Below are 14,947 nucleotides of genomic sequence, written 5' to 3' on the forward strand. Positions count from 1 at the left end.
ATTTCCATAAAAAACTGTAAAAGGATCTCAAGAAACTAATAAATGTTTTGTTGGATGGGATGTGGAATTGGAGAGGTGGAGGGTGAGTCTTTTTATTTGTATGTCTTTTATTACATATTTCTTCACTATGTCAGAATATATACAACATAAAACTTGCCAGTTTAATCACTTTGAAGTGTACAATTAAGGGAATTTGCACACTAACCACACTATTTCTAAACCTTTTTCACCACTCCAAATTAGGAAGGTATCCATTAAGGAATAACTCTCCATTCTTCCCTCTTAACAACCCCTGGCAACCTCTCATCTGCTTTCCGTCTCTGTGAATTTGACAACACTAGGTACCTCTTATAAGTGAAACCACAAAATATGATTTTCTGTGTGTCTGACTTATTTCCCTTTGCATTGTGTTTCCAGGGTTCATCCATGTTGTAGCATGTGTCAGAACTTCATTCCTTTTTGTGGTTGAGTAATAGTTCATTGTATGTATATACCACGTTCTGTTTATCCAGTCATCTGTTACGGACATTTGGGTGGTTTGTACCTTTCCACTCTTGTGAATAACGTTGCTGTCAACACTGATGTACAAACCTGTTTGAGTCCCTGTCTTCAAAACTAGGAGAGGAATTGCAGGGTCATTAGGTAGTTCTTTAAGTTTAGGGAGGACTGCTAATGTGTTTTTTATAGTGGCTGCACCATTTAACATTTCTTTCAGCAATATATGAGGGTTCCAGTTTCTCCACACCTTCAGCAACATTTGTTTCTTTTCTTTTCTCTTTTTTCTTTTCTTTCTTCCCTCCCTTCCTCCCTTTCTCTCTTCCCTCTCTCTCTCTCTCCTTCCCTCTTTTTCGCTCTTTCTTTCCTTCCATCCCTCCCTTCCTCCCTCAATGACATCAAGCCTTTTTTCTTGTGCTTTCTGCCATTTGTATCTCTTTTTTGAGGACATGTCAATTTGCCCATTTGCCCAAGTCCTTTGCCCATTTTAAAACTGTTAATACTGAGTTATAGGATGTCTTTATGTATTGTAGACAGTAAACTTTTATCAGGTATGTGACTTGCAAATATTTTATCCTATTCTGTGGGTTGTCTTTTCGCTTTCTTGTTAGGATTCTGTGATGCATAAAAGTTTTAAATTTTAATGAAGTTTAACTTATGTATTGTTTCTTTTGTTGTTTGTGCATTTGGTGTCATACCTACTTCTGGTAAGAAACTATTACTAAGTCCAGAGTCATGAAGATAAGACCCTATGTTTCTTTCTAAGAGGTTTATAGTTTTAACTCTTCAGTTTAGGTCTTTGAATGACTTTGAGTTAATTTCTGTACACGGTATAATGTGAGGAAAAATGTATAATTTCATTCTTTTACATGTGTACCCAGTTTTCCCAACACTCTTTATTGAAAAGATTGTCCTTTCACCATTGAATGGTCTTGGCACCTTTTTTGAAAATCAACTTGACCAGTAAATGGAAGAGCTTTTCTCCTGGGCTTTCCTTTCCATCCTGTTGGTCACCTGCCTGTCTGTACGCCAGCACCTCACCACACACTGTGATTATGATAGCTTTTGTAGGGGACCATGTGACTCCTCCAGAGTCACTCTTTTTCACGGTTGTTTTGACTGTTTGTTGTCTGTTGGAAGCAAATATGAATTTTGGGATGAGTTTTTCTACTTCTGTAGAAACAGTATTTTGACAGGAATTGCATTGAATCTGTATATCACTAAAATTGTCAAGGGATGGCTTTCCATTTACTTAGATCTTTAATTTCTTTAAGCAGTTTTTTGTGATTTTCAGTGTATAAGTCTTGTGCCTTCTTGGTTAAATTTATCCCTAAGTGTCTATTTTTCATGCTTTATTAAATTAAATTATTTAAAAAATTTTCTTTTTGGAATGTTTGTTGCTAGTGTGTAGGAATATACACTGTATATATACACTATGTATTTTCAGCACATTTTGTGTGTAGAATTTGTATCCAGCAACTTTGCTAAATTATTTAACTAGCTCTGACAGGTTTTCTTTTGGTGGAGTCTTTAGGGTTTTCTCCACGTAGGATCATTTGTCTGTGAACTGAGAGTTTTACTTCTTCCTTTCCACTTGGATGCCTTACATTTCTTTTTCCTGCCTTACTGCTTCAGCTAGGTCTCCCAGCACTAGGGTGAACATAAGTGGCAAAGGTGGTCGTCCTTGTCTTGTTCCTAAATTTAGGAGGGAAGCTTTCAGCCTTTCAAGCATTGAGTATAATGTTAGCTGTGGGTTTTCGTAGATAGCCTTCATCATTTTGAGGACATTCTTTTCTAGTCCTAATTCGTAATATTCTCTTATCTCATGTAGGAGATCTGTGGGATCTGCAGAGCTCTCTCCTTTTCTGGGCTAACACCTTTAACACCTGTACTTTATATTTTTTGATCAGCCTGCCATGGGTTTATCAATTTTTTCAGTCTTTTCAACCTACCAGCTTTTGGTTCTGAATTGCTGTCTCTCGTATCATTATCCATTCCTTTCTTTTTCTAATGGAATTTAGATCTAGATCGACCCTCTCACCCTCCTCCCCCCCTTGAATTATTGTTAGTTCATTAATGTCTCACTTTTAGCTTTTCTAACATATGAACTTAAATTTTTAAATTTATCTACAAGCAAAGCTTAAGCTGTATCCTGCAATACTGATATGTGGTGGTATCTCATTATCGTGCATTTGAAAGTATTTTAGAAATTCCAGTGGTATTATTTTCTTGCATTCATTCATTTTTAAGTTTTCAGAGTTGTCGGCATTTTCTACCTATCTTTTTACTGGTTTCTGCATTGCATTCAGATTATGTACCCTGACTGATCCTTGACTTTTTTTTTTTGAAACTTGTGTATGACTAAGACTCAGCGTATGATGGGGTTTTATACGTGTTGTATGCGTGTCTAAAAGAATGCCTCCTGCAGTTCTGTGGCAAAGTTAGTGTGCTTATTGTATCTTTTCCTAGCCTTTTACCCTCACTCTTTCTGTAATCTTGTATTTTAGTTACATTTCTGCTGGGAGGTTGTAAATAGTTTTGTTTTGTTTTTTTAATTCCAGTGTGATGATCTTTGTCTTTTATTTGGATCTTTTAGATATTTACATTTAAGGTAATTTCTGAAATATTTTAATTTAAATTGATCAACTTCTCAGTAATCTATTTTCTGTTCTCCCTTCTCTAGTCCATCTTCCTTTGAACTGATAAGTTCATCATTATCTAGCAGCCCCTCACGTCACACACTTACTGGCTTAGAAGTCACACATTTTTAGTGTATGTTTATACACTATATGAGTAGTGTATGTTATATACATTTTTAGTGTTGTTGGTCAAGATACTATATTATCCATTTTTGACATATCAAAATCTAATATTACTTAGTATTTTTATCCTCCTAAGCAATGTAAGGATGTTAGATCCTCTTAACATCATTTATCCTGATTCTGATTATCATGTTTAAAAATTTTACAGACATGTTTTTAACAATACAAGTGATTGCTATTTTATGTAATCAGTATTTGTTTAGATTTTTTTCACATCCTTAATATTGTAGTTTTTCTCTGTTCCTTTCTCTATCTTTCACTTCTCATCTCTCATCATTTTTCTCCTGCCCAAAGAACAGCTCTTAATATTTTCTTTAATGTGTCTCTATGGTTATGAATTCTGATTTTGTGTGTCTTCATTTCTGAAAAATATTTTTGCTGGACCTTTTTCTCAGCACTTGAAAAATACTATACTGTGCCATTGTAATTCGGCTTATGTTGTTTTTGCTGAAGTCAGCTGGACGTGTGCTTATTGTTCCATTAGCTCTTCAGTCTTTGTGTTTCCCCTCAGTCTGCTTTTGAGCTATTCTTTTGTTTTATCTTATACGCATTTCATATGCATAAATATGTTTCCTTACATTTATCTTTCTTGGGGTTATTAGAGCTTTTAATTAATTAATTTTCCAGCTTTTTTTGAGGTGTAATTGACACATGATATTATGTAAGTTTAAGTGATGTGATGCTTGAAAAGTGGTGTGATTATTTGTTACACGTATAATTGCAAAATGATTGTCACAGTAAGGTTAATATTCTTTATTTCTTGGTTGTAAAGATTCTGTCCCACACCTATTAACACGGTTTGACCACCATTTAATAGGACAATCTGCAATATTCTGTGGCCGCTCTGGAAAACAGTTGAAGCGTTGTCACAACAGTCAGCCAGGGATGCTGCTGGACAGCTGGTCGCGGATGGTGAAGAGCCTAAACGTGTCGTCATCTGTGAACCAGGCTTCTCGTCTTATTGACCTCAGGGAGCCCTGCTGGCAGTCCTCCGGCTCACAAGGAAAGGTGCGTGCCCTGAGGCCCTTCTACACACACTCTGATTTGGATGACTTTACCTTTTAGAGTTTCAACATGAACTTTGAAGAACTAAGTTATACTCTGATGGTACCTGTCAGTTCTCACTTAATATTTTAGTTCATAATTATTTTAAAGTTACAGAGCAATATGCCCTCCAGTTTTTATTGTTAGAAATTTTAAACAATACAGATAAGGAATTTTATCTAATTGGCAAGTGATAGAGGGTATAATAGAGTGTTTTGTTTTATATTGTTTCACTCCTCCATGTGAAATGTACAAGTTCAGATTTGGCTTCTGTTTAGAAGTTTTTCTAATATACCCTGACAAATGTGTGATGATCTTTCGAAGGCTGTCGGAATTGCATTTACTTATGGGTGTACGTCATCCAGACACGCAGGGTGGACTTGGGGAAAGGGGCTTTTTCTCCACCATGACTCTCCTGTTTTCTATAACCCACTCTTTGATGGGTATAAAGGAACCACGGTAGATCAGGAGTCTGTAAACACGTCATTTCTGGGGCTTAGAGGGAAACTTCCTTCTAATGAGCAAGTAATGGAATAGAGTACTCTTGTTTCTGCCAGCTTAAAGGCAGAGTCTTAAGTCTCAAGCCAAATGATGTATTTTAAAAATCTTACTTAGATTTAAGCTTTAGTGATACTATCTTGTTAGCTAAAATATAGCTGAATTTTACTGAGAATGCTTTTTTTTTTTTTAAGCATTGGATTCGTTTGGAGATTTTCCCCTGACGTTCTTGTTCATAGATTAAAAATGATAGTAGATCCTGCTGACAGTAGCTACATGCCTTCTCTGGTGGTTGTGTCAGGTAATTGAATTAGCTTACCCAAAAAGTATCTTCTAGCCTATAATAAAAACCCCTTTGTCTGATTCCTTTGTCCTCCCTTTTTTTCTAGGCGGAAATTCCCTAAATAACCTAATTGAATTAAAGACAATCAACATTAACCCCTCCGACACCACAGTGTCCCTTCCTGAACGACTGCACAGAGGTAGGTATGTTAGATAGCGTTCCTGTCTAACGTTAGATGGTTTGCAAGTGACAGTGGAGATGACTTGTTCTTTTTAGTTGAGGTATAGTGAGTTTACAATGTTGTGTCAGTTTCTGGTGCACAGCACAATCCTTCAGTCATACATGAATATACATATATTCGTTTTCATATTCTTTTTCACTGTAAGCTACTACAAGATAGAGACGACTTTCTTTGATCATTTCTATACTAACATCGAGCCCGTTTTCCCCTGTAATTAAATAATTGTATTTATTTTAAAATTTGACAGGTACACAACTTGAATTTACTGCTTATCAGATCGGCTTGAAAAGAAAACAAAACAAATTTCTTCCTCACTATCTTTAGTAAGAAGCGGGGGTAAAAATTTCATGGCAAAAGTCATTCCACGGTCAGAAAATTTGATCATTGCTAGCAGTTAGATGATATAAAAAATAATTGTTTTAAAAAATAATAATTGTTTCAGCTATCATAACGGTACTGTGGGCATATTTTTTAAGTGCCCATATTTCAGTGATATATGCTGAAAGTTTGAGACAACATGTTGCCTGGAAGTTTCTTAGGACAATCCATATGTGAGCAATATGGGTCATACGTTGATAGTTGTCGAACTAGTTGACGGGGTTATGGGACCCTTTGTACTATTTTCCCTGATTTGTCTGTAATCAGATATTTTTATTATGTTTTATTATGTATGAAGGCTCTGTGGCTACCTGACATCTAATCTCTTTCTTAATACATCTTGGTTTAAGAAACCTTTGAGAAAGGTTTGCTGGTCATTCAGTAAGGCTGTCACACTGTTTCACATTAGTAAGAGAATCACCACGAGTCCCATGCCTTGGAGGGACATCCTTGGTGAATCAGTGACTTCTTTTGGAGGCAGACCCCACTCACATGGCTGCATCAACCCTGCTTAGGATTTCCAGCACTTAAGAAAAGGAGCTCTAACTTACCGCACGTTCCGTGTCTCACACGTCCTGCTCTCCAGCTTAGGCATCTGGTGTTTGTTGCTCTGAAAAGCCTGCAGCTCACTCTGTTTGTGTCTAGTATCACAGGTATATTGAAATTGCGATAAAGCAGTGCAGGAGCTCAGGAATTGATTGTAAAATCCATGGCCTCATCCTGCTGGGACGGATCCGTGCAGAGGAGGAAGATTTGGCTGCCGTTCCTTTCTTAGCTTCAGATAATGAAGAGGAAGAAGACGAAAAAGGCAGCAGTGGGAGGTGAGAGCTGTTGCTGTTGGTGATGCCAGGCCAGAGCTCTTCCTTTCAAAAGCCAGTGTTGAATTAGCTTGTATCTCATAATGAGAATAGATTTATGCCCACAGGACTATTCGGTAAATATTGAGGGTTCAAAATTTATAACTTAATTTAGGAAAATATTTAATTAGAAGCACATTGTATTCAGAAAAATATCATTTAAAAGGAAGAATAAAGATGTTTAATTTTTCTATCTGTAATGTCACTGTTAGTATTTTGATATACATCCTTGTACTTTACATTTGTCCCTAATTGTGTTTTCCTATGGAGGTGGTATGGTATGTATTTTACAGTCTTTTGTGCTAAGTATTTTATTATTGGTTTTTAAACAAAAAATTTTCATTGTAATAAAATATACATAAAGTTTACCATCATGACCATTTTTATGAGTGTAGTTCAATGGCGTTAAGTATGTTTACTATCATTGTGCAATTTTGGCCAACACCCGTCTTCAGAATGCCCGTACCATCAGTCTTCTGTTGTATAATTTTACTGAGTGCCGGATTTCATCTTATGATTATGTTCTTGTCTACTCATTCAGGTCCTTAGTTTGTATGAGGCCTGTGGTGACAGCTGTTCCTGAATTTACCCACCATGTATCTAGTGAAGGCTGATTGTAGGCTGAGCTCTGTTCTCTGTCCTGCAGATGCTGTCATGATCATGCAGGATAAAATTAGCCAAGCCCACAAACATCAGAGAGGCCTCTTGGCTGTGGGAAGTGCACGGGGGAGACGTGCCTGGTGCTCTGAGAGGCTTCAGAGGCGCCCTAAGCTGTCAGGAGAATAAGGAGGGCTCTCCTCCTCAAGGCAGAGTGGGCAGGGAAGAGTGTTGGCAGGGGAGCAGCACGTACCACGGGTGAAGTCGGGTCTGCCAGGTCTGCACACATTTGCTGCTTATTCCCAGACCCTGCGGTTGGGTCCTTGCAGGTGTGCACCAGAGGCAGGTCCCAGTGCTGGTCACTGCCCTGAGCACTGATTGCTTTCTAGGGTGTGACGTCAGGGATCTGTCTCTTTGACACAAAGGCGCTTGTCCCTGCAGTGCTATGAAGCACATACTCTTAGTTGTGAATGGGTGGCCACTGCGGTCATTCCAGCTCAGTCCAGGTATCTTAGGTTTGGATCGTGTCTTGTTTTATTTTGGAAGCTTTGCAAAGAAGTTGAAAGGAAAATAGTATTTATAACACTGCCTTATCTAGAATATACGTTATATCACGTTATAGTTCAAACCGATAGTGTCTACATGCATTAATTTAATTACTGAGACCTCCAGTTCATGTCAATAAGTCATAGGGATTTTTAAGAGAAAGGATTACAGATTCACATTTTTTTATTCAGTAGCAACTAAGATGAACTGGGCAAGTAAAATTAATACATATGTGTATGGAAAATAACCAGAAAAGTTTGAGTTTACTCATAGATGAAATTTTTATGTGGTTGAGTAGATTCACAGAAGAAATTCTGGATATTTGAGTGTAATTTTCCTTTCCCTGTCAGGTATCAGTAATCAGCTAATAACCACTGAGTGGCCAGGCAGCCTCCACAGGGCAGGCCCCCAGCCGGGGGGGGGGCCCACACGGACCCCCGCAGGCCCTCCTTCCCACGGCTCATGCGTACGTGGTACCAGTCGTCACACGTCTTGACACTGGTGGTGTCCCCTGCATATTTTTGACTAACACTGTTAAAAAGTATTTCAAGTCGTTACGAAGTATTTCAAATAGGTCTTCTGTGTCTGATATCAACGAGAGAGTTTTCCTATATTTTTATCCCCAAGCCATGAAATTTTGATCCTTTATTCATTAGGATACAACATGTTAAAAAAAATCTTACCTCATCTCTGGAGTCTTCGGTTGTCCATCCTAGCTTATAAAAATAGAACAAAAGCAGACGAAAAGCCAAAACCTCAAACACACAGCAAGCAGCAGCTTCTTACCACCTCAGCCAAGAACACTTAACCCTGTTCCAGGCACTTGGTGGTCTCATCAGGTTCAGTAACCAGAGCATCTTGTTGATCAGACTTACAGCCCGTCAAGGGCAGGTCAGGAGATAGGATGACAGAGGTGGCAGGAGCCAGCTGCCAGAACCTCGGGGTGCAGGCAGGTCTCCCAGGTTGGGTGGAGGTGGGGACTCCTGCCCAGCTGGCCGGCAGAGTGGGTGGAGGGTGTAAAAGAAGGAAATCTCATTTGGCCTTGGAGCTTGTGTCTGTCAGAGCACCTCAGAGCTCACAGGCCTGCATCTATTTTATTTTTTTTTCCAAATTAAAAATATTTTTGTTGGTTACTTTTTCATATTCTTTGTTTTCTTGAAGTCTTTCTTTAAAATTTATTTATTTTTGGTTTTTTGGGGAGGGGAAGTAATTAGGTTTATTTGTTTATTTTCAGTGGAGGTACTGGGGGTTGATCCCATGACCTCCTGCATGCTAGGCACGCACTCTACCTGAGTTATACCCTCGTGCCCCCCCCCCCCATTTTATTATTTCTTTTGAGGAAGAATATGACCAGACAGATAACTGGGTTTAGGGACATGGCCACAAAGCCAGCCCCAGTGGTGACTCTTGGGGCCATTTAACCAGTGTTCTCTCCAGCTACCTCTGTAGTAGCTGTGTGTTGAGGTGATGGGCAGAATTGCTCTGAGTCAGTAAAAGCTGTCATGTTCAACTTGGTATATAGGAAGAAAACTGTGGTCTTACAGGAAGATCAGCACCAAATGAAAAAGCTAAAACTAAATTTTAGTTTTAAAAAGTTGCATGCTGGTATCTAGAAATGTGACCCTCTGGAATACTAACCCCTGTGTGTACTTCAGGAGATTACATTTTGAATTTTTTTGTTGAATTAAAACTTTAAGAGTTTCTGATAGTAACCAGCAAACTGTGTGTGCTTGAGGTTGCTTTCCTTTTTATGAAAAAAAAATACTGTTTTTCATTCTGAATCACCTCTATCTCTGTATTTTTCCTTTCGTTAGCCTCATAAGAAAGAAGGCTGCGGGTCTGGAGTCGGCAGCTACGATAAGAACCAAAGTGTTTGTGTGGGGCCTGAACGACAAGGACCAGTTGGGCGGCCTCAAGGGCTCCAAGGTACCCCCGGCCCACGCCCCGCCCTCGCCCCACCCCACCCCGCCAGCCCACGCGGGCCCAGCCACTGCCAGGCCTCCTGTGATGCTTGTACCTTCTCCATGTGGTTCTTCAAAATTGACTTTTCTAAAGTCCTTCCTGACATGAATCACAGACATTCTCAAGTTTAGTTTCCGAGAAGCCTCTGTCCTTGGAAAACAGTGCAGTTTAGATATGGTTGCATTATTGCTGTTTTGTAAACTAAAGAGTATACTTTTGAAAAGATTTGACAAGCACGGGGTGAAAATCGTCGAGGATAGTTGTATCTATCTTGCCTTCAATACAGTAAACGTTTCTGCTTACCATGAATAAAATAATGTGTAAAAAAGTGCCGTAGTCTTAGTACAGGATGAGCGAGATGTGATTTGAAGAGTAGATACAACAAATGATGCATCTGAACTGGAGTTGATTCAGTGTGGCTCCCAACTGAGAGGCTGCAGAACAGATTTCTCCCAGGGTTCGTGCCTGGAAACAGTTTCTTCTCAGATGAGCATCTCTGCTGCTTTGTGTTCTGGGAGACTTGGCCCATTATCAGATCCCTTAGTACCTGCATTGTTGAGAAGCTGAAAAGGAAAGTTAGACCTCATTCATTTTAAGTCTTTCTGTTCTAGTGCAACAAAAGTTATCTTATGCAGTTCAGCAGCCATGAATTATATTTGATTTTGAGGTCCCTGCACCGCATTTGGAGGGGCATGGGGGCCAGAAGCTCTGGGAGCCTCGGTCAGGACGGTGCAGGCTGTCAAGGGGGTCCTGAGGGCACGTGGTCCTTGTGGGGTTTGCATGTGAAGGTGGGTTGGCGCTTCGGGGTTGTGATACACATCCTTTCTCCCACGCTGGTGGTGACTGATAGTTTCTGATGCATGGAAATCATAAAGGGTTTCTTAGATGGGGGCTTTAATAATTTTACACTAAATCACACCCATCTCCAATGGGAAATTTAAGCTTATAACTTCTTAGAAAAGACAGAATCAACAGGAATGAGCAGGGCATGACCTGAAATAAAATGTAGTACACCAAATGTTTATGTCCTTACATTATGTGTATTTTATTTTTCACCTTTTATTATGAGATGTTCAGGTGTACCCAGGTAGGAAGAATAGGGACCCGAGTCCTCTGGTTCCTGTACCAGCTTCAGCAGTTACCGGTAGATGGTGTCACTTCTGTCTTTATTTTCTATACCCCCTGACCCCTATTTATTTTAAAGTAAATCTTACTATATCCTTTCATGCTTAAAGTACTTTACTTTGTATCTCTAAGAGAAAAAAACATTTTTGGTTAATAGAACCATGTAAATTAATAGCAATTCTTTGTACCTTCTAATAAGATTACTTGTAATTTTAAAAGTGTATAAAATTATCTTTTTTTCTCTTTTGCTTTTTTAAAAAATCCCATTTTAGATAAAAGTTCCTTCATTCTCTGAGACACTGTCTGCTTTGAATGTAGTACAGGTGGCTGGTGGTTCTAAAAGTTTATTTGCAGGTATGACTTTTCTAATGTTAAACATTTTTAAAAATTATGCTTGGCACTGAAAGCATAGTTTTGTTGTAAAAACTGAATGCTCTGCTCACTCTTGTTCCTGGCAGTGACCGTGGAAGGGAAGGTGTATGCCTGTGGGGAAGCCACCAACGGCCGGCTGGGGCTGGGCCTCTCCAGCGGGACTGTGCCCATCCCTCGGCAGATCACAGCCCTCAGCAGTTACGTGGTCAAGAAGGTGGCCGTTCACTCAGGTACAGGGCCAGGGTTGGCACTTGTGTGCAGACAAGCCTGTTGCTCATGCTCTGTAATTAACTCAAGTCCTTAAGTAATTTTCCCTAAAGTACCACTACATTCTTTTTCAAGTTTTACTTAATTATTAGGAATAAAAATGGAATAATGTACAGCTCCAGGTGGTGTGGAGTTGAGTTACTGTTGCTCCCAAGGCTTTTGGGGACCAGTGGTTGTTGGAATCCCAGGCATGTGGGACGTACCCCTCCAGGGAGGGGGTTTTCAGTCTTGGAGCTGTGGCCTCGGGTTTATAGAATCTTTGAAATCATCGCCTTCAGTGCTTAAATATGTCTTATTTTTCTGGGGAAAGAGCCTGTAACTTTCACGAGATTCCCAGTGTCTGTGAATCCTGGTGATGAGAAAGAACCATTTAAAAAAGTCATACCCCTTCAGTTCAGGAAACTTACTATTCTTTCCAAGCATGATGTGAGGCCTCTGAGGAACGGAGCTGAATTAGATACAACAAACTCAGTTCGTTTCTGTACTGAATAGGGTTAGATTTCACCCCTTATAACAGAAAAATCCAAACAGTAGCAACTTGAGCAAGATAGCATTTAACTCTGGGCTGCTGTAAAAGCCTGGAGGTGGGGTCCGGAGCCAGGGCGGCAGCTCAAGTGCCCCTGGGGAGCGCTGGCCTGCTGTCCGCCCTCGTTGAGAGACGTCCCTGCAGCTGCAGGTGAGCACATGAGACAGACGCTTCCTCAGGCCCACTTGGCCTGTCCGAGAGCTTTTCTGGAAGCCTCACTCACTTCTGTTGCGTCTCTGTCACTGTGCTCTCTGGGCAGGGGAGCCCGGGAAGCGTGAGTTTTAGCAGAGCACATGGCCCTCGATCATGTGGGCTCTGGCGGTGGTGGGATGAGTGTTGGGAGCTGGGAACCTAGGAGCTGGCAGTCACTACTCACAGAGGGAACAGTCCTCAGTCCTGAGCGGGGTGGATGGCCTGGGAGGACGGTCCATGCTGGGGGAGGAGCGTGAGCAGGTTGCTTTGGGGAGAGTGAGCGTAGTGCCTTAATTGCAATCGATGGTACTTTTGCTTAAATAATCCCACTGTGGAGGTGCGTTTCCTGAAAAGCCTAATTGCCTCTGCATTTGACAATTTGTCTGATCCCGAAGGTACTTATTTTTACTTTTTCCATCGGAATTTTGATTTTTTTCTGTATTTAACATAGCAGCAACTCTGTCAATAAATAACATTATTTTGCTGCTTCTTTGCAAGTAAAATTCTTTCTGGGGTTTCCAATTTGTAGTTTAATAATCATTCACTTAGTTTATGTATTTGTCGCCCTGAAATGGTGATGCTCTTTACTCATTTATTCAGCACAGATTCGTTGAGTCCGTACTGGCTGCCAGGCACAGTGGGTAGTTATGCCATTAACTTATGGTAAACCAGCTCGGGCAGCCCCTGTCTGTGTAAATGTTGCAGGTGGACGGCATGCTACGGCCTTAACCGTCGATGGGAAAGTGTTTTCTTGGGGTGAAGGTGATGATGGCAAACTTGGACACTTCAGCAGAATGTAAGAATATTTTCTTCTTTACCGCTAATAAGAAACTGTTACTGATAATGAGAGTGAAGGCCCTTCGAAAGTTATTTTGTAGAAAATTGAATAGAAGAGGTTACTTATGAAAACAGAACTGAAAAATACATTTAAAAAATCTCCATGAATGTGATTTGGCCTCATGTGTTCTGTTTTAAGGTTTGATAGTTCAGCTAATCCATGGCTGTTGTTTTGACTAAATGTGGGTCCATGTAGATGTCCTTTTTTTTTAAGTTCTTTCCAGAAGGCTGAATTGATTATAGGAGTATTACTCGATCTTGCTCTAGGAACTGTGACAAGCCCCGGCTGATAGAGGCCCTGAAAACCAAGCGGATCCGGGACATTGCCTGTGGGAGCTCGCACAGCGCAGCCCTGACGTCCAGCGGTGAACTGTACACCTGGGGCCTGGGAGAGTATGGCCGCTTGGGACACGGGGACAATACAACACAGCTGAAACCCAAGATGGTGATTATACACATTTTTGTTGCTTTCAGAAAGCTTCCCATCTGCTGATTTCCAGAGGAGATGAGCTCCGAGTCTCAAGCAGGTCATAACGACCTGTGCGGTATTGGCTCTCAGTCTGTAGGAAAGAATCCCCTGCTGTCTCAGTGCCTGTGTTTGACTCTGTTTTTACGTTTGTACTTGAGTAGGTGAAAGTCCTTCTTGGTCACAGAGTGATCCAGGTGGCGTGTGGAAGCAGAGATGCCCAGACCCTGGCTCTGACCGATGAAGGTGAGTCCTGTCCTGACCCCACTTTGCCAGGGGGGTTGGGGGCCCCATAATGAGGCACTGGACTAAAGTGTATATTTTTAAACCTAGGTTTGGTATTTTCCTGGGGTGATGGTGACTTTGGCAAATTGGGCCGGGGAGGAAGTGAAGGCTGTAACATCCCCCAGAACATTGAGAGGCTGAACGGGCAGGGGGTGTGTCAGATCGAGTGCGGAGCGCAGTTCTCCCTGGCCCTCACCAAGTCAGGAGTGGTGTGGACGTGGTACGTAAACGCCTGTCTCCCGCCGGCATGTCTGCGCGGGGGGCCTCCAGGGAGGGGGAAACCTTCAAGTTCTTACCCATCCAGGCATCTCTGTCCTTTTATTTATGTCGAGTTGGGGTTAGCGACAATATTATCAGAAGAAATTTCCTGTTACAACTGGGGCATTTACAGAAGAACGTTGGAGAAGTGTAGCTTGTCTTTCTTGTTCAGGTGAGGTGTGTGTAAAGAGGTTTCTCCTGCTTTCTTGCCATGCAAGAAGCTTAGTGGTCAAATGTGCGGGAGACAGATTTCTGATTTCTTTGATCCCTGAAAGAGTTCAGGTGTGTTTTGAGTAAAGGGTTATTTTATTAAGTCAGAAAGGAGTGGACTGTCCAGCTGACTGTGGGCAGTGTAATGACCTTAGCTTGAGTGTCAGTGAGCCAGAAGCAGGTCGAGAAAGAATTAGAGCAGAGAGGTGTTTTAAGAGCCGTTTGAGGCTGAACGTCATATTTTCAATCTGTTTGTGTGAAACCTCCATCAGGAGCTTCAATATTGTGAAACACACATTCAGGATCTTGCTAGCAGAATTAATGAACTAATCTCAATGAAGGGTATCCTATTTTGTACTGTGATTTCAAAGACCTTGGGTATTGTATGTGACGTTGTCAGTAAGCTGGCTCCAGCACTGTAGCAATGAGTGTCTTCTGGTGGTGCATCACCAGACCACAGCCATCTATTAAAATCTGTTGACCTCCTTGCAGGGGGAAGGGGGATTACTTCAGGCTGGGCCACGGCTCTGATGTGCACGTGAGGAAGCCGCAGGTGGTGGAAGGGCTGAGGGGAAAGAAGATCGTGCATGTGGCCGTCGGGGCCCTGCACTGCCTGGCGGTCACTGATGCAGGGCAGGTAAGTGAAATCTTGGCAAGTCTTTGTTGTTTCAGAAGTGCAGCTTGTG

At 41.2% G+C, this 14,947-nt stretch overlaps 1 protein-coding gene across 1 annotated transcript in view; it reads left to right on the top strand.

The window, feature by feature from the left end:
* Positions 1–14,947, top strand: part of LOC102509078 (E3 ubiquitin-protein ligase HERC2) — a 176,582-nt gene that overhangs the window by 115,300 nt on the left and 46,335 nt on the right. The window contains 14 exon segments of the mRNA XM_032479272.1: positions 4,135–4,325; positions 5,054–5,077; positions 5,079–5,160; positions 5,249–5,316; positions 5,318–5,341; positions 6,407–6,582; positions 9,576–9,687; positions 11,121–11,202; positions 11,307–11,450; positions 12,911–13,001; positions 13,310–13,487; positions 13,673–13,754; positions 13,842–14,013; positions 14,754–14,898. Coding sequence (XP_032335163.1) covers positions 4,135–4,325; positions 5,054–5,077; positions 5,079–5,160; positions 5,249–5,316; positions 5,318–5,341; positions 6,407–6,582; positions 9,576–9,687; positions 11,121–11,202; positions 11,307–11,450; positions 12,911–13,001; positions 13,310–13,487; positions 13,673–13,754; positions 13,842–14,013; positions 14,754–14,898 — 1,571 coding nt within the window.

This window comes from Camelus ferus, chromosome 5 (genome assembly GCF_009834535.1).
Source record: "Camelus ferus isolate YT-003-E chromosome 5, BCGSAC_Cfer_1.0, whole genome shotgun sequence".
Classification (NCBI taxonomy): Eukaryota; Metazoa; Chordata; class Mammalia; order Artiodactyla; family Camelidae; genus Camelus; species Camelus ferus.